General features: G+C 38.3%; 1 protein-coding gene across 3 annotated transcripts in view; it reads right to left on the reverse strand.

Moving 5' to 3' along the window:
• Window positions 1-27,358, reverse strand: part of LOC107078052 (potassium voltage-gated channel subfamily A member 5) — a 40,638-nt gene extending 13,280 nt beyond the window's left edge. Inside the window, exons 1-3 of one of the 3 annotated variants that reach the window (XM_069192338.1) lie at window positions 24,227-27,358; window positions 4,307-4,365; window positions 2,881-2,988 (exon numbers count right to left, since the gene is read on the reverse strand). In XM_069192338.1, coding sequence (XP_069048439.1) covers window positions 25,341-27,026 — 1,686 coding nt within the window. In that variant the 5' untranslated portion in view covers window positions 27,027-27,358 and the 3' untranslated portion in view covers window positions 2,881-2,988; window positions 4,307-4,365; window positions 24,227-25,340. The remainder of the gene's footprint in view (window positions 1-2,880; window positions 2,989-4,306; window positions 4,366-24,226) is intronic. The other 2 variants (XM_069192340.1, XM_069192339.1) reach the window with 2 other exon arrangements.
• Between the last annotated feature and the right edge of the window lie 306 nt (window positions 27,359-27,664).

Raw genomic sequence — 27,664 nt, forward strand, 5'->3', positions numbered from 1 at the left:
GGCAGAAGCTTTTGTCGTCAGACAAGACAAAATTAGAACATTGAAGCCTAAATCCAAAGTGCAACATATTTCATCACTCAATCATCACCGCATCTGCTGTCAAGCACGGTGCTGGCAGCATCATGTTATAGTCCCGCTTCTGCTCAGCAGGGACTGGGAAGCTTGTCAAGACTGATGGGAACTTAGCTGGACCAAAGTACTGGCAAATCTTAAAGGACGACCTGCTTTAGCCCTAAAACTAGGCCGATATTTTCTTTGCAGCAGAACAATAAGCCAAAGCACAAGGCTCCAGCTCCAGCTCCCCCGATACCCTGAACTGGAAGAAGCAGTTAAAAAATTGATGGAGGGATGGTCATTTTACTCCGAAGTTTTCACTTTGAACATTCAGGTTTTCAGTAAAACATTAAGTTTAAAAAATGGGCATGCACTCTTCTGTAGTTTTAATACAGATTTGTTACATGGAACGCCATAGGAAAGGTCTGAACACTTTTGCGAAGCACTGTATATGAAAATATAATGTTGAATTCGATCAATCAGCACAAGAAAAACACTACAACATCTGAAAACAACTGCAGTTACCAACGTACATAGCACACTGAAATCCAAGGAAGGTGCTGCAGCATTACAAATGGACACATTTCAGTGTTATGTAATCTACATTGTAAATATACAGACCAAGTATTGGGCTGTTTCTCTGTACAAAACAGCGACATTTACATTTAATCACAAGCACTGCAGTATTTTTCTCTCAAGTGTTTTTTTTAGAATGGCGGTTTAAAAAAGGCTTTACTGACAAAATCTGCATTTCAATTTGAAGTCGGGAGGGGCTGGCTGCTTTTTGCGTTTTGACATGGCAGAATTAGGTGTTGCTGGAATATATCTGCTTCCAATTGTAATTCCTACCTTTGTCTTTATAAATATTCCTCATATCTATATTAGGACAATATTGCTATGTTTGGCCTCTCGGTTTACCTCTCAGCAATAGACATTTCTCAGGGGATATTTTTAGATTTAATGTAGCATCCATTTAATGATGCTAAAGCAGATTAATTCCTGCTTAACACTATGTAACCAGTCATGTCATGTTGTTTATATTCCAGTATTCTCAGCGACATTGGGAGATGCTGTCTGCCCTTCTGCTGTTCTTCAAAACCTCGATTTATCTACTTACTTTTGGACAGTTATAAGTCAGGAATGACTCCATAAATCCTGTGGATAAGGGCCCTGTGGCAAGTTGAAGCTGAATCCAATGGAAATTCCCCCGGCGTTTATCTGATGGGCAACTGATTAACCAGCTCGCTGAGGTGGAGAGTGCCGTTCTTCACTGGTCAGCTACTCAGTCACTGACCCACCAAGGACCAGGCTTTGGATAAACAGGACCCATGGGAGAAGCCATTTTCATTCACTGCCATCTCAGATGCTTTTATGAGCTGGCATGTTTTCCGAAGAAAGCTTTTCATGGAGCAATTTAAAGTTACCTCTTTTGCAACATATTAACATACAATGCTGATTCAAAGGCTAGAGGTAAAGCTTAGCTCACAACAGTGTGAAATGTGTGGCTTGTGGCTGACTCTTGCCCTAAACAACTGTGATCTCATTTACTAGTTATTAGTCTATTAATAATTATCTCTGCTCTCATACTGTTAGTTGGCTTTCTATTTAAATGGTATAAAAATAATAATTTCTGACAGGAGGAAATGTACAGGGTATATAAGCGGTGCACAAACCACTGATCAAACTGTAACAGTGTGGGGATGCTTCCTCAGTTTTGTCTTGCTCATTTATTATTGAGACTTCTTTTAGAAGACATTCTTTGTTGGAATAGTTAACTTTAAGGTAAATAGGGTTGCTGGAATAGTAAACATGAAGGTAAATAGGTTGAGGAAAAAAACTATTTACATTTTCTAAAGAGGTATACAAGAGAGACTATCATTTTAAAGGGTACCTCAGTGAGCCATGTTTCAGGGCACATAAAGTATTGCATGCAATAACGAAAAGCAGATTTATACACCAGGATAAAAGTGCAAGTGTCTCCTGACATACAGTAATTCAAGCTGCATGCTTATAAACCTGGAAACAAAATGTAGTGCTTTGGTGATGGTCCTGTTTCTCTGGGTTTAGATGCGTAAGTTTATCATTTTGAAGCAAAAGAATGATAAAGCACTATTTTGTACATTTTGCACCTTTGCATTTTTCTAAACTAAAGTGGCTAGATTTGAATCAATTCCTCTAAGCCCATTCTCACTAGGGATGTAAAGATGTGAAGACCATTCTATTTGGTTTAGAGCCTTTTAATACCGTAATAACTGATTTTTCTTCCAATCACAGGAGCACAACAATAGAAATATGTAAAATCTTTGGGACCTACATTGTCTGCTCACTGTTTAGGTTTAGAAAAGGGTTCATAGAAGACTGGCTGGTTTTGAATGCATTGTGATACACTGAAAGGTTGTTAGAGCTGAATCTCTTCAGATCACTAGACATGTGGTACAAGAATACAAGATTCTGAAGGTTAGTGGCAAAGTCAACCCAATGAATGTGAGAAAACGAAGACAGACCAACATTCGAAAGCACTGCAACCACTGAGTAAAAACTGAGAATGAAGCATTAAGAAATGTAAAGCTTTCTTAGGACATTGAGTGAAAGTTTATCCACAGTACAGCAGAAGCGTTTGGTCTGTCCCTCAAGGTTGCATTCAGCCTTCGCCTCAGTGAACGCTGCTCAGTTTGTTCGTTTCAGTAACGTGAGCAATTCCCATCTGTTCCCTCCTCATCAGCTTACAGCTAACCCAGCCAAACTCTAACTCCCTGTGACATTAAAGCCACCGCCCAGCTTGGAGTAGCCAGAAATGTTGTCGGGCTTGTTCCTGTCATTCCTCACCACCATCTTGGCCTGTTATTGCCTCCATATAGCAGTTCTTATGACATCACGTCTTCTCTGACAGAGGCTGGATTCAAGCAGAACAGAGCAAACCGCCTGGAGGAATGTCTGGATGAAGAAAAGTACTAAAATCAATTTGCTTCCAAAAGAATAAGGCAGACAAATCCTGATTATTACAAATCAGATTTAAGACAGATCCATAAGTTCTAAACCACCTCCTGTTTTGCTTCAGTTTTTACATTAAATACGCTGGATTATATAAATATTTTAAGGTTAAGTCATAAGAAGAAATGCAATTAAATCAGTCTTCCCATGCGCAACTAACGCTGCATTTGAAATTCAATTTGCATGGCATCGCCCATGGGAGGAAAGGGTTATGTGACACCAAGGTGCTCCTTCACTTGTTTATAATGCAGCCAGAAATAGGACTTTCCCCTCACAGTTCTAAAATTAGTGCATGCATCATAAATTAAATCTTATCTCCTCATCTTCTGGAACAGGCTGAATTAACACAGCAAACAAACACATTCACACACAGTACAGAATACTGGCACTCAAACCCAGAGAGCAAAAAAAAAAGATGCTGTTAGCACAGCCTGAACCAACTCAGGTAATAACAAGATTATTGGAAAATGACCACTGTTTTTGTTTTGTTCAAAGAGCCAAGCAAAAACAAAGGGCATTCAGATGCCCTAATGCTATCGTGGAAAAAAACTCAAATTGCATTCTGATCCTTTTGTTTGTTCCATGTATTATCACAAAATGAAGCTTTGATCTAAAAACTAAGACTCATTCTTTCATTTCTGCAATAATTTGTTCTTTTTATAATCTGTTTCTGGTCTTAATTCATGCCTGTTTCCGGTTTAATTATTTTTTCCCCCCGCAATCCTAGGCTTCTTCTATTAATGAAGCACAAGCACTGTTGTGATGCTGAAATAAAGTCAGGAAATGATTTTGGCAATACTATGTTATGTATCATGTAAAGACACTATTTTGAATTTTGATTTGTTTCCATTTAAATGCGGGTATTTACATTTAAACCTAACCTCTCTTACGTTTTATCTTGTTTTTAATGTGAAAATTGCAGACTTACTGTAAGTCGAAATCTGTAAAAATCCTTTTTTCCAAGTCTGAGTTCCAGCTAACAAAGCTTGGAACGCACAGGTAAATCAGGCCACATTTTCAGCCACGTTTTTTCCCCAACACAACAGGGAACACTTTGGCCAAAACCTTGATGTGTGACCTCCAAAAATAGTTTTTTTTCATCTCCAAAATTATGTAAAGTGGAAATAGCAATTTGACTTCCACTTCCACCATTTTGTGTAATGGAACAAGCCCTAAGGGGCTATCTTCTACATGCATTCCCCTGTATATTCCCTGAACATGCTGAGAGAGAACAGGTGCAGTAAGAAATCTCCTTTCATACCTTGTTATCAGTACCGTTTCACTTTGCTGCCAGTCTTGGAGTGGCTGAAGGTAAAGCTCCTGAAATATGTTAAAACAGAAAAGGACTGTGAGGCTGTGACCATCTTCCTTTGAAATGCGAACTGTACTTTGCAAATTGACAAATAACATCATTGTCGAATTTAAATGAGAGTTTGGGCATCACCACGACTTATCTACTACTGTCTTTTCCCTGACATGAGTAGGCCTTAACCACAGTGGATTAACACAATGGAAGGAGACACCATTGTCATTTGTGCTTAATTGTTAATCTGATCAGTTCTTAGCAGGACTGACTGCATTCACATTTATCTGCAATAATAACGCAGTTGTCTTTACTTGGGCAAAGGCACTCAGATGCTGACAACTACATCTGTCAGCTTTCGTTCTCTCTTCACTATCCATTCTGAGATCATTTTAGACTTATTCTAACTTCCAGGATTTTTAATGTTCAGTACCTTGTGAAGGTACTCCAATGCTGTCCCAGTTTATGAAAGTACAAAATTACTTTGACAGGTCACACAATTATTTGAATAGCCCTGTGTGCAATAATAATGGTCCATTTAAATACACCTGTCTCTATAATGTTCCCCAGTCACTCAACTGGGACATCGTTGTGCCCAAATTAAATTGCCTCCTGGCGATGAATTAAGTATTTTTATTTGAATTGAAATGGGACATCATCGGGAGGGGATGAATACTTTTACAAGGTACTGTATATTTCTTGAATTGGTTAACTGCTGTGTCCAGTAAATTCTTCAGAAATACAGTTATACAAAATCCATTGCTTACTGTATAAAAGTCAAATGGAAGATATTTATGTTTGCAATAAGCAGCAATGGGTGGCGCAGTGTTGCAGTGCTTAGCATTGCTGCCTCGCAGTGTTGTGGCCCTGGGTTTGATTCCAGTCCTGGGGTGCTGTCTGCATGCAATTTGTATATTCTACCCGTGTTCATGCAGGTTTTCTCCAGGTGCTCTGGTTTTCTCCTGTACTCCAAAAACATACTGCTAGGTTAAACTGGTGGCTTCTGGGAAAATTGGCGCTGCTGTGAGTCTGTGTGCCTGCGTCTGTGTCTGCCCTGCGATGGACTGGCGTCCCGTCCAGGGTGTATCCTGACTTGAGCCCCCCTGACCTTGAGGAAGAAGAGGTTAGAAAAAAAAAGGATGGATGCGCAACAAGATAAATTTACTCCACATGGAAAACTGCTTCAACAGAGAATGGTGCTCAATGTATAACACATTGAAAATCTGTACACAGACCCAAGGCTAAAAGACTGAATCCTTTCAGTCTTGAATAGGGAAGATTACACTGGTTCAAATTCTTTAAAAGCACTGACAAAGTCAACCCATTTGATATCTTCAGATTCAAATTTTAAACCGTGAACCACGAACCACAGGATACAAGTGGAACCTATGTACAGTAGAAGAGCAAGAAGCACAGAGATCCAGTGGTCTACTGGATCCTTGGATCATTTAGTTACTGTATTAGAAGCTTAGCAAGCTAGATGTGCTGAAGAAAATGCAATGCAAGAGATAGATGGGCCAAATACAATACAAAACAATTGTATTCTTCTGTAGTTCTCTGCATGCCTCAGCATCCCAGAATGATTTGACAGAAATAACAGATATATAAACAAAAACAAATCCAGTTATAATTCATTACTGAAAGCACATCTAAAAGATACATTTTTTGGTTTGCTTTTAAAACAAACTAGTGTCTCAGAGCCTCTGATGTGAAAATGGAATTTGTTCCAAAAACAGGTCGAATAGCAGCTAAAAGCCCTAAAACTGAAAGGTCGGTTCTCACTTGTAACCTTTTTTCTGTTCTTATACAGTACAAGTGTGGAAATGTGATCATTCCTACAGTACATTTTTGCATTACTCCTGCAATGGCACTGTTATCACAGTCCAACCATCATAGACTTCACATTCTGAAGCCATATGTGATAAACTTTATATGATTTTGTTTCTGTGGCTCTACAGGCAAAAGCTTGTATACCATATTATCTCAATCCCTAGCGTTTCATAAAAGCAGATGCAATGTGGAAAGATTAGACTGGTGTGATGTGTACATCTGTGTATTATGATAAACATGTGCAGCAGCAATGGGTGTTCAGAGGCAAATGGTTGAGAGGGAAAACGATTACATAATTCTTGCATGATTTGTGATCTACAATAGCTACAGTCACAACAGTCTTTACAGAGGGTATTCACCACCTACTGCGGAGTGTGTGGGAGTTCCAAGCCATGTTGTTCTCTGACCAGCCTCTCACCCTTTAGTGGAGCAGGTTATCATACTTAATACCAAACTCCCAATTCGCAAAAACTGGTCAAACTACTGAATCAGGCTATGGGGATTCTTGCTCATGTCCTTGACCTGTGATATCCATAAAATGTCTATTACAGTGCCTTATCTTCAGTGTAGTTTTCCACACTTTCATTGGAGGCATAACTTAAAATGTGTCCTTTGAATTTGTGAGGTGTTATTTAAAAATAATGTATAGGCACCATCATAGAAGAGTATTTTTTTAATTTAATGGGTCTTGTTTTGCCCTTATGAAATAAATATTTCAAGACTGAATAATTTTCCTTAGCTTTAGCGCTTGAATTGAGAAATAAATATTATTCCAGACATATAAGACATGCTATAAGACATATCCTCCATCATCCAATTGGATTTTTAGTCATTTATTTTGACAGTGGTTAATTGTCATTAATAGACAGTGAACACATGCAAACGTGGAGGAAAGAGTCAATTTGAAGGCTGTGTGCATATGTATGAAGAAGCATGTGCTAATATTAGTCTTTATTAACACAATTTCTGGGTGCCACAGCATGAGAGAAAAGTGTGATATCATGTTGCCATGGCAGCCACACTTATGGTTGCAGGTGAAGCCTGAGAACTGCAGAGGTGGAGTGGAAATGCACGATAACAAATCGTTTGAGTTTTAGCTCAGTCCTCTGAAAAAAAAATTGAAATTCTACACATTATCCTGGGTGATGATGATTTAAAATGTATCATTTCTTTTTTGTACTCCATTTTTTGGTTAAGAAATAAAAAAAACAATTCCTTACATCCCCACCTACAATAATGGCAACTTCTTTGGAATTTCCTGTGTTTCTGTCTGTACCTTTCATGTACCTTTGTGTCCTGTTTTTATTTTGGAGGGATTTAATTCCCTTTACAAAAAACAAGGGTCAGTTCAGGTAATTTCCAGACAGCAGAAAAGTAGGCCAATGTTTCATTTAGAATGCACATTGTAAGTATCAGTTTGAAACGTCCTTTAATGAAGTTAGTGGCAGTACTGTACTTTCAATATGTTGGGGCAACAAGTCATTATTATGACCCATGTAATGAGCTTCATCTCTTGTCCCTGAGGAGTTAAGAGCCATCCTGGGTCATGAGTCAATTCCTCTTGAAACTGTGAAATATGGATTTTCCACAGAAAATGATGTATCATTTTAGACACGAGTCCACCATTTTGCTGGTTTGTATCTTAACAGGGTAAGTCAGTGACAAAAGTGACTCTGAACAGCAGCTAACCAACACTGAGCTACAGTAACTCAGTTATGTAACTCTGTCTTATTCTCATACCACTCTAGCGCGAGAATAAGACAGAGCCATAATGTAAAAGTATTATTCTGCAATTCTATTAGCAGCCAAAGGTTTGCGTTGTCAGAAGTAAATGTGCTTTTATACTGTATCTGTTCTTGCACTTCTGTATAACTTATCACTGCAAAAAAAACACAATGAGAAAAGGCAAGTGCAGCTCTGACTTATGTTTTATTTTTCCTGTAATCTTTGCCACAGAACGTCTAAGGCAAACACAATAATTAGAATAACCCCCCCCCCATCTCTAAAATATTCTTAATTTTGCCTTGAAATGTGATATCCCCTAGTTTTTCTAAATAGCATGACACCATGAGAGAAAACATAGTGTGGGTTGTTTGTGTCTCAGGGTGTGTATGGTTTTGCATGGGAAGGTTTGTGTTCTCGTGAAAGGATATTATAAATGTAACACAGCGAAGCACTGCAAAGGTTAGGCTGAATAGCTTCCTCTCATCGGCATCTTTTCTTACATTCTCATGCCATGTTACGTATCCAGATTGAATTTGGGAAAGGAAAGTGTATCCTACACAATGGCAAAGACTTTAATGGAGTCTTAGGGAAATCCTTCCAATTATTCTGTGCACAGTGCAAATCCTGAGATTATGCATATCTTTATATATAGCCACTTTCTTCAGACATTAACTATAATTATGGATATAATTATGGATATGTTGTAATGAACTGAGCCTTTTTTTAAAAATATAAGTCATAGCTATAATGCATAACTCTAGTAATTAGTCTTAAATTAGTTTTAACATCCACGCATTACAGGATAACATGAATATCTTATTTTGCTTGCTTGTATCATTCCTTTCATTTACAGTTTTCCCTTACAGTATGTACTCTATTTATAGCTAATTAAATAGCAAGATGGTAAATTGTATTTTATGTTTTATTTATTTTTTGTTTCTTGTACATGGAACCAGCTTCCATACCTCATTTTTAATTGTTCAAAGCTCACGTTTTATTTTATATGCTCTCCAAGCAAACCAGATAGTAATATAAACCTGGAAGATGAATCCTGTCCTGTGGTTTGCTGTGTTTAGTTGGTATACTCTGATATGAAGAATCTGTGTGCTCTGAGTATGATCTGAGGATGCGTTGTCTCAGTAGTGCATTTGGTTATTTAATTAATTTAAAAGTTTTGTATTCCTCTAAAATTCTTTGGTCCCAGTTCATTCGTTGGATGCAACTTGGAGTGTATACTGTATATTGTTACAGCCACAATGCTCGCACTTTCATTGGAAAGGAAGAAGGAAAACCAGCTGTATGTTTGTGACAAACAAAAGGCTTTTGACCAAATCACTGGTTCTTGAACAATATTTAAGACTAAACCATGTCTGTGCCAAGGAAAACTATTGGAGATGTAGCTACTGTATGACCAACTTGCACTTTACGTTTATGCTTATCCACCCATATTCAATTCATACTTAGAGGAGCCTAACTCTGCAGGGACAGGGTGCAGGGTGGGATTACACCCTGAGAGGGCTGGACACTCTTGAAGGACGCTTTAGAGAAGCCAATTAAGGTGGTCAGCAGGTCTTTGACCTGACAGAAGGAAACCGGAGGACAGACAGCTAACCCAAGAGCTGTGAAGCAACTGTTTGACCCACCAAGCCACCTCACATCATGCTTAATCAAATATGAATTAAGTCTTCATTCATGCACAAATTATTATGCATTGTAAAATACAGTACTTTATTCCTTTATGTTAGGCAATTCTCTCTGATCAGCTTTAGCAGTGAAAGTTAATGAAGTTAATACAGATGCTGAGGTTTAGGTGAAATTGACGTAGAATAGATATTTTATTGTATTTAGAGCAGATAAATAAAAATGAGCAAACAGTCTTAGGCGTTGTGAGCAGAATGATATGACGAAAACCTTCATCTTTGACAAACCTGACCATTTTTCTGTTTTCCTTATTTCACAATTTCAGGTGTTATGCAATCTTAAAATGCCCTAATGCTTTATATAACAGACAGAAATATGGCTGGAATATGTTCAGAAAAGGAATGAATAACAGACTGACTTTCCCCCTTCCAAAACCTCCAAAAATGTAAAGAGCATGGCTCAACATTGTCTCTCTCTTCACTGAATTTGTATTTTGATCCAATTAATATTACTTTGGATGCAATATCATTAGTAGTAGTACTATCAGTCTCATTATTATTACTAATAATCTTTATCATCATGAAACAGGTCCCATTAATATAAAAAGAGAGCGAGCCAGCAGAAAAGCATGCATAAATAATGACCTCCTCCAGACATCAGAGGGCTACTGCTTCCTGGCACAGCTGTTTATGGAAGCAATGCTCAGTAATGTATGTTGCCTGCCTGCAGTGTGGCACAAGCCCTTTAATGATTAAGATACTGTAAGAGCCTAGTCAAGGAGCCGATGTGTTTCCAAAATGTCCAAATCACAAATGAATCTTTTATTCAGCACAATACAAACCCCAAAATGCTGTGTATAACTCCCATACGAACAAATACCATCATGCCTCTGGTCTGCTAACACGTGGGTCCAGTCTTTCAGGGCAAAACAACAGTCAAACTGCTGTAGATACACAGCTTGCATAACCATCCTTTCTATTTTTAATCACTTTAAATCTTCATAGTAAAAGGCAAAATGCAGTTTCCAGTGTATGACTTTCTTAGTTAACCATATTTTTTTAGTCAAAAATTGCAGATTATACAGTAGTAGGTCATCCCTCATCTACCAACTATTTACAAAAATGCCCCCAGAATATTTCACTTATCCAATAAACAATATCCTGTGACACATTTAAAAAGTAGTACAGGCCTGCTGCATTAGGGCTTAAATTTAGATTGAAATTTAGATTGAATTAGATTATAATTCTAAGTATATCATCAACACTATAGTCCAAAAGAATAGCCTAAAAACAAAAACAAGATATATCAATAGGCTGACCATACTGTAGCTGTATCTAATTTGTATCTCGTTACAAAATTGAATGCCTTGACATTTAACCATTTAAAGATCTATTTTTTTCTTTTAAAAAGATGGCAGCAGGCTGAATTTCTGGTGGACTAAATTATGGTGGAGTAATGGGGCAGCATTTAATTGACTAAAAAGGTACCATTATGGTGGAGTAATGGGGCAGCATGGTGGTTCCATGTTTAGCATTGCAGTTTTGCAGCACTGCGTCCCAGGGTTCGATTCCTGGGGTGCATCTGTGTGCAGTTTGTATCTTCTCCCTATGTTTGTGTGGGCTTACTCTCACAATCCAAATATAAAGTTGGAAAAAAGAAATGCAGCATTTTCTGGAATGAGAATACTATAGTTATAGCTTATGTACTTTCACAAAAAGTTGTCAATTTGTTTTAAGCCCTCAGACCAGCAATACAGCTTGTGCAGAGAGGCATTGCAACTTGCCAATCACACGAAAGCTTGTTAGGTGCACTTTTACCCAACAAGGTCTGGGTGGAACAATGCCTTTAAAAAGGCCTTAATTCAAAGCTTAGGTCACTGCAAGGAAAAGGCCACACTTAGTCAGTTTTTTGTGCATTCCATAATGTGTCCAGTGTCACCAGAAGCAAGGCAGAGGGCCATTGGCATGCTGATGGCAGGCATGTCATGTGCCAGCATTGCCAGACACTATGGAATAAGGCGCTCCACTGTGTCCCAACTGCAGAGAAGGTTTCAGCAGACCGGCAGGACAGATGACTGTCCACGATCTGGTCGCCCTCGAGAGACCACACCAGAGCAGGACCGACACATCAGACTGGTCCATCTGAGAGATCGTTTCAGATCTGCCACCCATACTGCTGCTGAAACTGCCAGCAGACACAAGGCCCGCATCAGTGACAGGACAGTGAGGCTCCATGCTGCTGGCCTTAGAGCAAGGCGACCTGTCAGAGGCCCTCTGCTAACACTAGACATCACACCCAACTGGCTTGGGCCAGACAGAGGCTGTGATTGGACTCGTCAGCAGTGGCATCAGGTCCTCTTCATGGATGAGTCACTCTTCAGCCTGTTCCATGCAAATGGGACAGCCAGACTGTGGAGGAGGGGATGTTGCATTTCTTTTTTCCATCAGCATATATATACTAGCAGGTTAATTGGCTTCTTTGAAAATTGGCCTGGTGCGAGTGTGTGTGTTTGTGAGTGAGCTGTGATTGGTTGGTGTCCTGTCCAGGGTGCACCCTGCCCTGCACCTGTTACTTGCTGAAATAGGCTCTGCTGTGGCCCTTAATTGGAAAAAACTGTTAGAACATGGATAGATGGTGCCACTATATATTCTGAAACAAAAACGGTTTTATACTCCAGATTGACAGCAAAGCAGAGAGCCCAGGTCACTCTACCTGTGTGTGGCTGAGTGGTTGAGAGTCACTGGGGGAGGGACTAAGGCTTTTACAGCAATATTATTTCACATCACTTTGATCTCATTGATACACCAGCAGTCATATCAGGCAAATCACAAATGGCAACCCACTGAAGCTCAGCAGGTGTCAGCCTGGTCAGTACCTGGATGGGAGACCTCCTGGGAAAAACTAAGGTTGCTGCTGGAAGAGGTGTTAGTGGTACCAGTGGGGGACACTCATCCTGCGGTCTGTGTTATTTTTCTAGTGTTCTATTATTCTACCACTCTGCAGTATATATTCCCTGGTTGCTCAATAAGCATACTTATTCATATGAAACATACAATACTCCCCTTGGAACAAATCTAACTGTTCACAAAAACATTTCCTTGCATTTGATTCAAATCTAGGAGATCTGGTACACAAACTTTACTTAAGGCTCTACATCAAAAATACCTTAAAGCTACTATGCAAAAATAAAGAGAGCAGATACAGTTTGTTCAAATATTAAACATCTAAGGGACCACTCAGGCTAGATTTAAAGCTGTATGTGTTTTTTTTAATTACCATAAGAAATGTCTTCTGGCATGTTCTATGTTCTGTTGTTGTACAGATATTTTTTTTACTGCTCTCTCTGTAATGGCAGAGGTTGCTGCAGGTTAGTTTTGAATTGCATACTTGAATAAACACAGACCAGTAGTGCTTTGGTAAAACAGAACATATTTATGTAGATTTATTTGCTAAAAAATCTCCAACATTTACATGTCAATCCTTTTAAAACGCTTACCTGATAAATAACAAAATGCAGTTCAATGAAAACAGCATCAGTGGCTTAGCTGTTTCAGATGACATTTGGCATGTATTTTTATTTATATTTAAAGGTGTGACATCAAAAGAAATATGGAATTCTGATGCATTTGTGACTTACTGTAATATTCTTGTTGTATTCAAGTGTACTATAATGTATCTCTAGATCTATAATGCTATAAACATTCTTTCACTTTTGGCAACTGTGCATGTAAATTTCAAGGTTACTTCTGGATGATTAAATTTAGCTGCAACTCCTCTGTCTGGTCTTCCATCCTTAAATATACAGTTTGCACCCAGAGTCCTCAGCACATGGCGCCTAAAATTGGAATAACACAATACATTGGGACAAGTCAGGCTCTGACTATTGTTTAATTTAGTTAAAATAAAAAAGAAAAGTAAGGATGACATCTTGTTTAAAATATTTAGGTCACACCTTAGTTTAGATGTTCTAGAACTCCTCTGTAAATTGGTAGTCAGACCACTATGTTTTAAGTTTGGGGTATGATTTAAACAGGTGTAGGGTTGAAGTTCTGGAGCTAGTATACAATTAATCTATAGAACAGGTTGGCTTTCACATTTAATCACTTGACTAACACTGCATTGATTTATTCAAATCCATTTTAGAACAAGCATTTGCAACCTCAAATGTAAAGTGTTAAAGTTGATGCAGACAGTCCATGACTTCTGTTGGACAGTCTTGTCTGGTCACAAGATTCAAAACCTGCCGGCAGTCAGATCCAGTTTAAAGGATCATTATCGGAGTTGCCTGGCATGGTGATACAGTCATCAGCATTGCTGCCTTGCAGTGCTGTGGGCCTGGGCTCAGGTCTGAGTCTGGGGTGCTATCTGTGTGGGCTTTGTACAGTACACTGTCTCCATGTTTGCATGGGTTTTGGCGAGCTCTTTGGTTACCTCCACCAGTCCAAGGACATACTGGTAGGTTAATTGGTTTCTAAGAAAAATTGGCCCTGGTGTGAGTGTGTGCAGGTTTATGTGTGGGTCTATGTGTGCCCTGCAATGGACAGCATATGTCCTTGCTTGAGCCTGTTGCTTGCTAGTGTAGGCTCCTGCTCCCCCATGATCCTGTATTGGATAAAGCCATTTAAAATCGTTGCATTATAGGAGTTGTATATCCACAATAATGACTGGGTTTTGAATACTGGGTCTATTCTTTATTTTGTCATTTAGACCAAGGGGAAAAGCTTGACTTTCTGCACAGCATTCTAGGGTTAATGAGGGAAAACTACCCAGCTCCAACGCCAATACAAATCTTTCTCACTTTAAATGGTGCTGGAAAAATATATTCTATCATAAAACAATAGGCCTTTGAAAAATTCAGAGGAGCAATAGCAACAAAATCAAATCAGTTTGGGTGTAAAAAATCCCGTTATATCCCATGGGTGTTTCTTTATTAGGAAGAGGTTGCTAAGGAAGACTTTTCTGAACATTCATGAGCCTGACCAGAGCAGACAGTTTCCAGCAGAGCTGTGCTACAGTATTGAAATGAATCACTGCCTATACAAGCGATGGGGGAAGAATATTTCTGAATCACCATTCTAATGTTTTTCTGTGTTGACATCTTCACCTTTTTAGTTATATAAGTAATGTAGAGACAGTAATAAACTTCCAGCATTTCCTTAGTATGTGATTTTGCGCATACTATTTTGCTCCAGATTGGGAAGAACCGATTGAGTTCATTTCCCATTATTATTGACTGTAGAAAATGAAGAAAAATCAAAGCTATAGAGACAGGAATATAGAAAAATAATGAATGTTTTTTATTGATATTCCTTTTAGTTATGTTAAATTCTAAAGTCTACATTGTGGAATTTCTAATTCAAGCTGAAATGTGACATTTAAGTGAGACAGCCCATCAAAATGAAGACAGCATTGAAGAATGACAAAAAATATTAAAATAAAAAAGGCTTCAGTTAACAGAGAATAATTATGAATGATATACAGTATGTTTTGAATTGATTTCCATCTGCCAAGCAGAAGGTTTCGTATGCATTTATGGCTTATAATGAAAAAAAGGACCTATAAAAAATAAAATCAGTAAAAGCATCCCAGTTCTTTTCAAAGCAGAATGTCTTAAATGGAAGACAAAGTATTTTACAGCAGCTGCAGCTACTGCAATTTACATAAACTGTGATGTGAAGTATTGTAATTAAATTAATGGGGATCATTTTCAAACAGCTAATACATAGTAAATTCATTTATCAGTCACACTTGCAGAATATCTGATAATAATCATCTGATAATAATCATTTTATGCCTTTCTGTCTGTCTTTAGCTGTTCTGTCTTTTAGCCAATATCGCTGCTGTTAGTGCTTCTGTAGTCGCAGGTAGTATTAGACAGTATAGACAATATAGAAATGATCTATATTTAATCTAGTGTTAACTTCGGTACCAGTTTCTAGTGTTCACTGTAGTACCAGCTGAATTCACATAAAGCGTTTTTTTAGTTGTGCTCTAGGAAAACAAAAGTTTGGTGGCTGCAATTTTCGCAAAGTATTACTCCATAAATTTGACTGGTATGAGTGCACATACTGTACCTACTATGAGTTCTGCTTCAATTTCAGAAATTGGTTTTACTTTCCAAAATGATCCACAGAGTAAGAGACGCCAGATGACACTGCGTTACAAATGGTATCCTGCTTAAGATAAAAGGAGGACTGTTTCTGTCATCCACTTGAGTGCATGACAGCATCAGTAACACTCACAACCGTAAGTACAGTACAGCTCTTTGTGTCCACTCTGCCAGCCACTGGAACTCTCCCCAGAACCTCATGCTACCAATTTATAAATCTTTTCATAGAAAACAGAACTATCATCTCCAGGAGGAAGCTTCAGGAACTCTAGGGAATTCTTAGATGTTTATTTAGTGTTCAGAAAATGCTGCTTCTTAAAAACATTGAATTTGTAAGAGGATAAAAAACACAGTTCATCAGCTTATTGTGAACCTGGACAATGAGTGATATAGAGTCAGAACTGACAGGCAGAAGTTTGGAAGGACTCCTTCAGTCCTGCACAATAACTTTGGTTATTGTGATGGCCTCTTAGAATTACAGCTTCCTCCATACTTAGCCAGCAGTGCTCTAGAATAGTTGGTAGAAGACGTACTACCTAGAATAATGCTAAATTATTTCACAGTAATCTGTTATGTTAATCAAACTTGCTCTCAATCATTGTTTGCAGAAGAAGCCATGTCCACAGAAAATCAACACCCAGGCATTGAAGGATCCTCCCATTTGAGAAGGTTCTTCAGAATGCATCAGAGAAAAGCTCACCATCTCAACCGAGAACAGAAGAAACGTGCTTACATTACTTGAGAAGACCTCAAGTCTGATTTCACTAATGCAAATGAAGTCTCCGAGTGCAGATATTTTCCACCTGCAGAAGTGAGTGTTTGAGGAAACACCTTTCTCTCTGAGAATCACCACAGGCACTGAAACAATGATCATTTGCCATCAGCTCTGTTTGGTTGGTCATGTTGTCAGCATGTCAGAGTCCAGGCACTCCATAACAGTGCTGTTCTTCCATTTTAGCCAAAGCAATCACAACGCAGGAAGCAAACACAAAGAACTTCAGGGCGTTTCTGGTCCTCAATTGAACCAGATGGAGGAAGAACAATTTGAAAGGGGCCTGGTACTGTAAGACTCAAAGATGTCAGAACAAGGAAGCAAAGTGTGAGCAGTGACAAGAGCTCTCCCTGACCGGATTACATTGAACATGACATGATATCTCCAGGGACAACACCAACTCAGCCTGCCAGAGAGTGTACAGCTCTCGATCTATCAGTCACCGTCAGGTCCATGGGAAACAATCCTCCTCAACCACGAAGCACAGGCAATCAATGCGTGAAGATTTGTACCCAGCCTCCCAAATAAAACAGAAAATTTAGAGTGCAGTAATGATAATTACACAATACCATCTAAAATGAAAGATAACAATAGTCATTCTAAAATGGATGCTTGCAAAGATAACTCAGGACTTGCTTTTTAAATGAAAACGTCATTACTGCCTACTTAGTATTGTGCATATGAATAAATCTAAAGTGTTTTCAGATCAACATTCAACATCACAAAACACTATGTATTATGTATTATACATATTGGTTGTATAAATAATGAATATTAATTTCCTTTGACCCTTGTACAATGCTATAAAGCAAATTCTAATCTGTTTCTTGTGTAGGTGAGTCAGTTGGTAATACTTAAGCATTATCATACTCACAGAATCAGTTATACTTACTATAAGTTCAGGTGTTGAAACATTACATATTAGATGGATAATAAGGCAGTTTACACAGCACAGATACAACAAACAGCATATTATAACTAAGGCCATTTCTGAAAAATGACAAAATACTATTGCTTCACTGAAAGATATTTTTCAAACTGCTCAGTTGAGTTCATGTAGGTGCTTGGTTCTGTAATTAACTGGCCTGGTTTGACTTGATCTGGTCCATCTATTGTATTTCCAGAATGAAGAAAGGACTAACTGATTCATCTCAATTAGTATGTCCAATAGACACATCCAATATCCAGCAAAGGAACAAGTAAAGGTTTATTCCATGCTGAAAAGAGAAGAAAGGAAACACAACATTCTAGCTGTGGAGCCTTCTTTGGGTGTGAAGAAGGTTGAAGAAGAAGGCTCCACAGCTGAAACATTGTGTTTCCTTTCTTCTCTTTTCAGCAAGGAATAAACCTTTAACTTGTTCCTTTGCAGCCTACGCATGCTGACGCAGCTCCCTACTTGAACTAATCCAATATCCAGTCTTTCCTAGCATTTGTCTTGGGATTAATACAATTTACCCTGCAGCTTCCTTTTATTGCCAGAAAACACATTTCATGAAAAGAAATCCACAGCCTGCAAGAAAAAGTCTAGGTAATAGTCATTACTAGAGTCATACTCGTGCTAATCAAAGATTGTCATTGTCTTGATATACAGTATGTACAGTATGGGCAACAGTGACTTTCAAAGTGAGACACCTGATTAAAAAGCTAAATCTGAATTTCTATTGAAACACTTAACGCAATCATGAACCAGGTCCAAGTGTATCCGAGGAGGAATTAGTAGGTGCTGGATCCTGTCCCAGTGCAAATGGAAACCCCATTTTAGCTGCCTAATTGATCTTGTTAAGGATAACATGCAGAGAACCATGAGCTATAGCAAAGGATGACTCAGAAGTGAGACATGCATGATGTAATGCAAGTGACACATTGCCAGGGCACAGTGGAGGCAAAATGGCTCTAAGCTGCCCTTTGTTGCACCACCTTGCCAGAGAAATCTATTCTCCCATGCTGCAGAGGGATGCTTGGTGAAGGGTTGCTTTAAAGTTAATTCAGTACAGGAGGACAAGGGCACAGTTGTGGAAGCATTTTGTGAAAATCCACAGGAGCGAGCTTCTTCCTGTCCACAAAAGCAACTCCAAACTCCTTGCCTTGTCGGAGATCTAAGAATCTGAGAGTTTTGCTTGTTTTGAGGAAATATTAATTGTCAATGGTTCTTTTTAAGTACACACAATCTATTTCTTTTTTTTTTTCAGGTGAAACACAGCAGAAGACAAGGAGCTGTACAATACGTATTACTTGTCATTAGACCACTGATAAGCTAGACTTTATATTACATTTTTGAAAACAAACATTTTGTTCTCGTGTTTATTTACTCGATAAAGTCACTTCAAAAACTGAAAGATCTATATTGTGAAGTGCAGTGCCTAATTTAACACCGGATGCAATAGTGTTTTGCATGAGATATACAAATAGGTACAGTAGCCAAACCAAAGAGTGCTTAAACATTAGACGGAAAATCATGAATCAACAGATACTGTAGTTTATCAAAAAATAGAAGCCACAAAAGACAATGAGAAAAAAAATAGAAAGATTTGCATAGAAAATGGGGCATATAATATGCTGGAATGTTTAATGAAAGCAAAATAGTTCAAAGATCAACTACACATTATAATTTGACAATGCATGCAGTGCTGTGTGATTTACAGTCCTGCAAAAGTATTCAGACCCTTCCTGAAGTGTGCCATTTTATGAAATTACATAATGATGCTTACACGTTTTTTAAACCCCATATTTAATTTAAATAAATGCCCAAACTAAAGAATACTAAATAAAGGTTATATAGTAGCTTAATCAAAGAAAAATAGTACATTTCTGAAGAATCAAAGAAGAAAACATGGAAATACAGTATATTAATAATGTAAGTATTCAGACTCGTGATGACAGTATTTGGCAGAAGCACCTTGGGTGGCAAATACAACTGCAAATATTTCTGCTGAAGTCTGTACTAACATTGCACACCTGCTTGGTGCTATTCTGCTATTCTGCTCGTTCGTCTTGCCAGATTTGCTCAATCTCTGCCACGTTGCTTTCTCAGCAGCAGAGCTCTGTAACTCTTTCAAAGTCACCCTTGGTCTCACAGTGTTCATCCCTAACCAGTTTCCTCCTTACCCGGCTGCTCAGTTTGGACCTGGCTGATATAGTGTGTGCCTCCATGCACAGTATCAATGACTCATTTCACCACGCTCCCAGACATATTCAGAGTCTTTGAAATGTTTCTTGGCATACTTTCTCCCGATCTAAACTTTAACACAGCTTTTTCCCTAAGTTGTTATGAAACCTCCTTGGTCATAAGGGTTGAATCTACCTGACTACATTACTTTACAGAGATGCATATTTATTCTGACATCATGTGAACCTCTATTACTGCACACAGACAAGGTCACTCAACGAACTGAGCATGTGGCTGTCAAGACAATTGTCTGCACCATTTGATTGATTCCATTTTGCTTTCAGATTAATTATCTGCATGATTCTTTCATTTTGTTTTTTTTGCTTTGAATATGTGGAGTGGGCTGTGTATATGAATACACAAAAAGTAATGAATACTGTACATCACAGTGTCATGAGTGCAAACCTTAAAGCCATAGAATGCGGAAAATTAATACTTTAGCAAGGCACTGTAAAGTTTTATTGCAAGCAGTCTCCTCGATTCTTACAGTTCAGAATGACAGGGATTTATTAGTTCAATAATTATATACATGAAGCATAAGTATAAACACCATTAAAGGAGAGTAACAACATCGATGTTATATAAAAACTTTGAGAGGGCAATTATTCATCAGTTGTAAAATACATCCCAAAAAGAGGATGGTCACTAGACATTTTAACACCGCCTAAAACTACTAGACCACAAGATTGTATAAATCAATGCTGAGTACTTTTAAAATGAAAAGGAGCAAAAATAAAAAATTGCAAAAACAATGTTTGTATCTACGGTATTTGCCGTGTTATTCATGTATTGCTATTGTTACCTCTTGCACACCAAACCCTCTCCAGAAACTAAGCTTAAAAACATTTTTGTTTCACCATTCCCAACTTTCTTGACAAAACACCTTAAAGGGCTGCAGTACATGCCCCTGCTTTTCACTGCTCAGTTCTCTGGCAGCTTCTGTCTCCTTTTAGTTTTGTCTACAACTGTGTAAGTTTATTCTGTGATTTTTATACTGTAACAGAATTTCAAAGCATGTGCTGGAATTGAACAAACTTCCTGTTAAATACAGTACCTTGTTCACTAAAAATTGTTATGAAACACAAAAGTGTCAGTAGTCTTCTGTTGTCCTACAATTCATCCAAAAAAATTATCCTTGGCAACATCTACTGTTTATTTTGATGCGTGGAGTGGAAAGAAGTCTTAAATGTAAATATACTGTAACACTGCATATTTAAAAACAACTATGCTAAAAAATTACATTAATATTGAGTGAAATTATGTGGTAATAATAGATGAATGCACACCACATTTCATGGTGTAGCAGGAAAGGATTAAGCTTTGTTTTGTGTTAACAGTTTCTGTGAAAGTGATTTATCTGTAGTTTATCTTCAAGGCTTAATCAAGACGTCACTTGGAATAAGATCAAAAACACACATTGTGTTTGGGGCCTGCCTTGAATGTACTGCTTTGTTGTCGTATGAAATGACTGTGAGACTCTCTAAAGAAAGAGAGATGTCTGCCTCAACCACTGAACTTTGGATACATGTCAATTAATAAACTTAATATATGACATCTTAAAGCACTGATTTCTAAAGCTAAAAACTGTTCGTTTTAACAACGTGAAGGCTGTAGTGTATGATAAGAAAAAGGCTATTGAAAAATTATGCTGATTACAGATTACATTTCTAAATAAAGAAGATGTTCTGAATTAAATCCGCCAATACACAAGATTCCATAACTCCAAAAACACTTTTACAGACTAGTGCAATTATGTCAAGCAACATCTTTGCTGTTAACATGCAAAGGATAAATAGTTTCTAATCACAATCAGAAAAAGTGACAATTTTATATGATTGCATTATTTCAGCAATATGAGTGAAGCTTTGCTTTATGTTTTATATATTACGGAATTACGGATGTGCATTGCTGCTATCGAGGAAAAAAAATATAGTACTGTATCTCGTTATATGAGAAATTTAGTTTGTTCTTACAAGATAGTCCTTCATTGCGTAATTACGAGATGCAAATGATCATTTGAGTGTATGAAAAACCTATTACATTATGCAATGACAGCGCCTATAGAAGCTACCGATAGCTCAGCTTGAACTGTGTTCGTGACAATGTCCTTCGCTGCGGAACGAGCAGCACGGTCATACTTTAGACGGGTTTAGTCATATTGAAATGTTATATTTTTTAGCTAATGTCAACAATGATTATAAGCACGGCCACACTCAGACCTTATCCTGAAACAAGAAAGACTGTACCTTGTAATCGATTCCATTGCTTAAAACTGAAATTCAACTAATGTATTGTATGACAAGTGTGCTATCACGTGATTATGACGATTATCACATAAAGTACGCGATAATGTACTATCTCGTAATAATGAGATAATGTACTATGCTGTAATAATGTTATAATTTTCACGTATTTATGAGATTCACGTGATTTATTTTGCTGATGGCAGCAATGCGCTTCCGTAGAGAATAATGCACCAGCCTTAGAAACATATGGATCCTATGTTGTGAAATGTAACTGTAATTTATTTTCCAATAGCAGGCATACTGTACTAGACTATGTATGTAACTTTTCCCTCAAGACTAAATTAACCATTCCATTTTAATTATCTTTGGGCAACATACTGTACTAAGCTTCTGTTTGTAAAAAAAAATTAAAGTTTATAAATGCTTGGTGATAAGAAATAAGCTGCAAAACATTTAAAAAAACTGAATATACTCCGAATTCATATATTTTAGTCCTACTAAAAGCACGATCACAAGAGAGAGATATACAGTAGTTTGTGGACAACTGTGAAGTTGCAGGTGCATTTCACCAGCTACTGTAATAAAGATTTAACAAGCAAAAAGTCTAAGCCGTTAACTTTGCTTAATGGATTGAGCTCCAATGTGAATTCTCCATGACTTCTGTAAGTTTTTGCATTCATGTCAGCGGGGGGTGGGGGTTGGGCTGCTTTCATCTCATATCTCCTCAACAGACAGGCGCTTCGGGGAGAACTTTGAAATACAGTTCGCGATTGAACTTGCTACACTCACATGGGGAAAGTTCCAGAAGGAGATGGGAGTCCTGTATATGTTTTTAACCTGACCTAGACAAGCACTAACTACTGTATAAACAAAAGTTGTATGTCAGAATATGATCCTCTTTTTCCGTACACAATGGTGATGCAATTAGCGCAATTAGCATACCACTCCTTATTGTATGCAAAATCTGAGACTAGCATGTTGACAATAGAAAACCACTTTTAATTTTTACCTTGTACCTTTTTCGCGATGAGCATGATCTCAAAGTACACCCTAAAGCAAGTCTACGATAAGGATTGGCGTATATACAGTATGGCACAAGGTTATGCACCCAACCATCTACCAGAAAGTGGCTTTTTCCTGGTGAGAGCTTAGGCAGCCCTGAGCCAACCCCAGAAGCATACAGTGTACGGTAGGTTGTTACAACATCACAGGGCACACACGCATAGGAATAATTTAGAGGCACTAATTACCACAGACAGGGGGAAGCCGGAGCAGCTGGAGAAAAGGAACTAGATCTCTTTAATCTAGAACAAAGGAGATTTGATCCTAATATTCAAAATCTGTATTCAAAAGGAGTATAGACGGATCTTTTCTTTGCGAACGCTGTCTTGAGGCGTTTCAAATGGAGTCATGTTACATCATAAATATACTGCTGAAAACTTTCTGTGCTTCATCGTAAGTACTGTATCTAGAAGCAATCGTAAATCACCCAGTTCCCGCGCTTTTGCTTTTACATACCTGTACATGCAGTACATTGCGGTAATGCAATGTAAATTGTATGGCATCGAATGGCGATTTTAAGAGATGAGTGACTCATGTGAGGGCCACGGTTGTCATAGTTTTAAATTCAAGTGGCCACGCTTCTTTTCTCTTTATTCTCACGTAAACAAAAACAGACGTGGTACATTTAAATGTCTTTACTCGTTGTTGTTCGATACAATGACATGAGATGCTGAAGTTCTAGCGTCTAAAATGCTGCAAAGCCTAGCAGGAGAAATGCAGCCACAAACACGCATTAAAAGTGCATGAAAAACCCAGCTTTACTGATTCGATGCGTGTACAATTGCGAGGGGCGGCTGCAAGACTAATTCCGCGCCCTCATTCATTCTGCAGCTGGGTGTGTTAATGGTTCTGAAAGAACAGCTCCGTGCGTCTTACCTGTACGCTGCGCAAGCGGCCCTGACCGAGTGATGGGACCCATTTCAATCTTTAATTGCTAACGCTAAGTCACGTTTCTCCTCTCCTTGACAATTTTTCTAGCTATGGTAAATGGGGAGAATTGAAAACCATGTGGCGGTTGAATCAGACTCCTCTAAAGTCTTGAAAGTCTAAGGCATTTCTTCCTAAATTGATGGCCACAAAATTAGGATTTACACATAAATTCCTACCAGCATGGCTAATGGTATCAAGAGCGGAAAATATCCAGATAATACCCGCAAAACATGTACCCGCGGTGTACATAAAACTGACCATTATGTTGTCAGAAGATAGCTATCGATGAGACACTGGAGACTTCAAAAATAATTTTAACATTTCATGTACATACAGTATATACAAAACATTTGAAGCACATTTCTAATAAAATTAAAGAGCTTAATATGATACTAACCTTTTGTGTTTGTCATAAGAATGAGGAAGCTTTCAAACGACGTTTTCTTTGATTTTTTTTTCTCAGTTGTCCTCCTTCGCAAATATGAATCTTCCATAAATGTGTAGGAGTTTTCTCCAGCAAATCCCTTGCTCCGATGTTCTTTTTAGTCATTTCCATTCCAGTTTTTACGAAAATAAGAAGTGCTCTTTAGTACAATTTTACAAGGAATCTTTGTCTTAGTATATTATTTCAAATGGGCAGAACCTTGCATGTAGACCTTAACTCCGTAATCCAAGGTCCCGTAAAATATGTCAACGTTCTTGCGTTGCAATGATGGGAACTTCTCAACAAAACCGTCCAATGTTGTCCTGTTTTATGTGTTTATTTTGTAAAAATCACCCAGGACTGAAAAAATACAAATCAACTAATGATAAAACGGATAAAGGGCCAATGACTAGCATCGAATAGAAATGATCTTTTGAAAAAAAAAAAAGCTTATTGAAATGCTTATGGTTAACAGGGTTCTTCTTACAAAGCTTAAACAATAAATAATATTTCTAAATAAAGTATTAAATATTTAAGATTATGTTATATATACCATTTACATATAAATATTGACTTATTCCGAGAAATAAAAAGTGCCTGTGGGCATAACCAGAATAATAAGGTAACTTTGCTTGTATTAGCCTTCAGCATTCAAATTCTATTTATCTTATGTAAACGACATTTTAGTCGGTAATACTTCTTGATGAAGGCCCGCATATTACGATGAATTCTTCATAAATTAAAAAAATGTAAACTTGAATGTTCTTTTTCTATTACACATAGTCTAACATATTTCGTTTTGATACAAAGTATCACATTTATGTAAGGTATGTTTCTTAAAGAACTTCGAAATACTGCTCTTTCGTCATGATAATCACAGCCTGGAATAATATTTTTGATTTTTATAATAGAGTCAACTTCTTCAAACTATTTTTTCAACAAAGTGTTGGTCATATTTTAGTACAAATACTGTATAGATTGACAGTTACTCTGGGCATTTTTTTACATAAAGAGAAACGACAACAAAATGCTTTCAAAAGCAAAACACCAACTAAGCCGGTCACTACAACAGAAAAGGCTCGTTTAGCTACAGGTCTGTTTCTCTGCCTGTATCTAAACAAAGGGCATACAGGGATCTTTTTATGTCCATGTTACTGTTGGCTTTTAAATTAGCTTTTTCCACAGTCCGTCCAACAGAAATCCCATCACTGCTATCGAGGTTTCCCGAGGACTTGTTGAGAGAGGTTCTGCTCCGGCTCCTCTTCATTTCATTACAAGGGGTCGCATGGCCGCTGCTTGGGTCATCTCTGAGAGCTGGCTGCTCTTCTTGGTCCGTTTCCCTATGATAAAAGTAATTGAAGTTGGACACGATAACGGGGACCGGCAAGGCAATGGTCAAAACGCCAGCAATAGCACACAAGGAGCCGACTATTTTCCCTCCAACGGTAATGGGTCTCATGTCTCCATAGCCAACAGTTGTCATGGTTACCACAGCCCACCAGAAAGCATCAGGGATGCTGGAGAAATGAGACTCAGGCTCATCTGCCTCTGCAAAGTAAACAGCGCTTGAAAACAGAATGACACCGATAAAGAGGAAGAAGATTAAAAGACCAAGCTCTCTCATGCTGGCCTTTAGAGTCTGCCCCAGAATCTGTAGCCCTTTTGAGTGTCTGGAAAGCTTGAAAATCCTGAACACCCGAACCAACCGAATGACCCTTAAAATAGCCAGTGACATGGCTTGTTGCCCATTATTGCCTTGTTGCTCAGCTAGTTCTGTTCCGAGGGTGATAAAGTAAGGAAATATGGCCACGATGTCTATTATATTCATAATGTTTTTTGAGAACACAGATTTGCTTGGGCAGGCAAAGAAACGCACAATAAGCTCAAAAGTGAACCATATCACACAGGTAGTCTCAATGATAAAGAAGGGGTCGGAGAGCGTGTTTGACGTCGGAGCCTGAGTAACATTGTTCCTTCTAGCAGAGTGAGGCAGTTCGCTTTCATCTCTGAACTCCGGTAAGGTTTCCAAACAAAAGGTAATGATAGATATGAGGATAACAAGAACGGAAACAATTGCAATTCCCCGAGCAGGGCTGGAGCTCTCCGGATACTCAAAAATGAGCCATACCTGTTTCTGGAAATCATTCTGAGGCAGAGGCTTTTCCTCCTCTTTAATAAATCCCTCGTCCTCTCGGAATCTCTCCATCGCTTCCTCTCCCAGCTCATAAAACCGAATTTCATCGGCGAACACATCTATGGAGACATTCACTGGTCTCCGAATTTTGCCGCCCGACTGATAAAAATAAAGAATTCCGTCAAAACTAGGTCGGTTCCTGTCGAAAAAGTACTCATTTCGGAGTGGATCAAAGTATTTTATCCTTTTGTCTGGATCTCCCAGCAAAGTGTCTGGAAACTGGTTGAGTGTGCCCAGCTGAGTTTCGAACCTCAGTCCAGCAATGTTTATCAGTACTCGCTCATTGCTCTCGTTGTCCAAATCCATATCCAGCGCATCCTCGTCGAATAGATGCGGGCTGTGATCTGCCCGTAAAAGCGCATCAATGGCATTTTCGCTACTGCTGAAAGTGTTGTTCATGTCGTTCATTTTCCAGGAGCCCTGTTGCAAGCTGCTGAAAGTGTTGATCTCTTTCCTGTAGTCGTCGTTGAGCCCAGATTGTACAAATGATGCTTGGGGAAGATTGAGAGCGTTTGTGCTGCCTCCACTCCCTATTGTAGTAGCCCCACCGTTTTCAAAACTTACCAAGGCTATCTCCATTCCGAATCCATTAATTATTCATCTCCTTTAGAGAATTGAGTAGTAGCAGTTATGTTCTAACTCGCTGTCTACACGTTTCTTCAGATAAACAGATCAACTCCAGATTAAACTGGATATAATCCAAAACACTCTCCTCCCCTCGAAATAATATACATATATAAAACTAAGCTCAGTGCAAGCTCCCGCGTCTTTATAAAGTAAATAATACCATAAGAGGAGAGTGGAGACCCGGATGAAAAAGTAATTATTATTCCTGACGTCAGAAGAGGTATTCAACGACCAGGTCTGTCAGGGAATCCTTTGAATACAATATGTCTTGTGGTGTCGGGCAATCTGTTCCTCACGCAGAAATAAGGAGGTGAGTTGAAACAGAATGGAGGAGACCCCGTCAGTGCGTTTTTACGCGTCTCTTAATTCAGCTCCAGAAATCAATTGCACAACAGACTTGTTTTCGCTGTGATGTAAAGAAAAAAAACACTTGGGGTTACATATGTAATATCCTTCATAAGTAAACTGCTGTACATAAAATCTTGTTGTTTGTCAGTTCTGGATTTCTGTTTCATTGATCGTGTTTTCTTCCCCCGATTTATTGTATATTTTCACTATGGAGGAAACCAACAACACAATGACATAAAAAT

The sequence above is a fragment of the Lepisosteus oculatus genome, chromosome 7 (genome assembly GCF_040954835.1).
Source record: "Lepisosteus oculatus isolate fLepOcu1 chromosome 7, fLepOcu1.hap2, whole genome shotgun sequence".
Classification (NCBI taxonomy): Eukaryota; Metazoa; Chordata; class Actinopteri; order Semionotiformes; family Lepisosteidae; genus Lepisosteus; species Lepisosteus oculatus.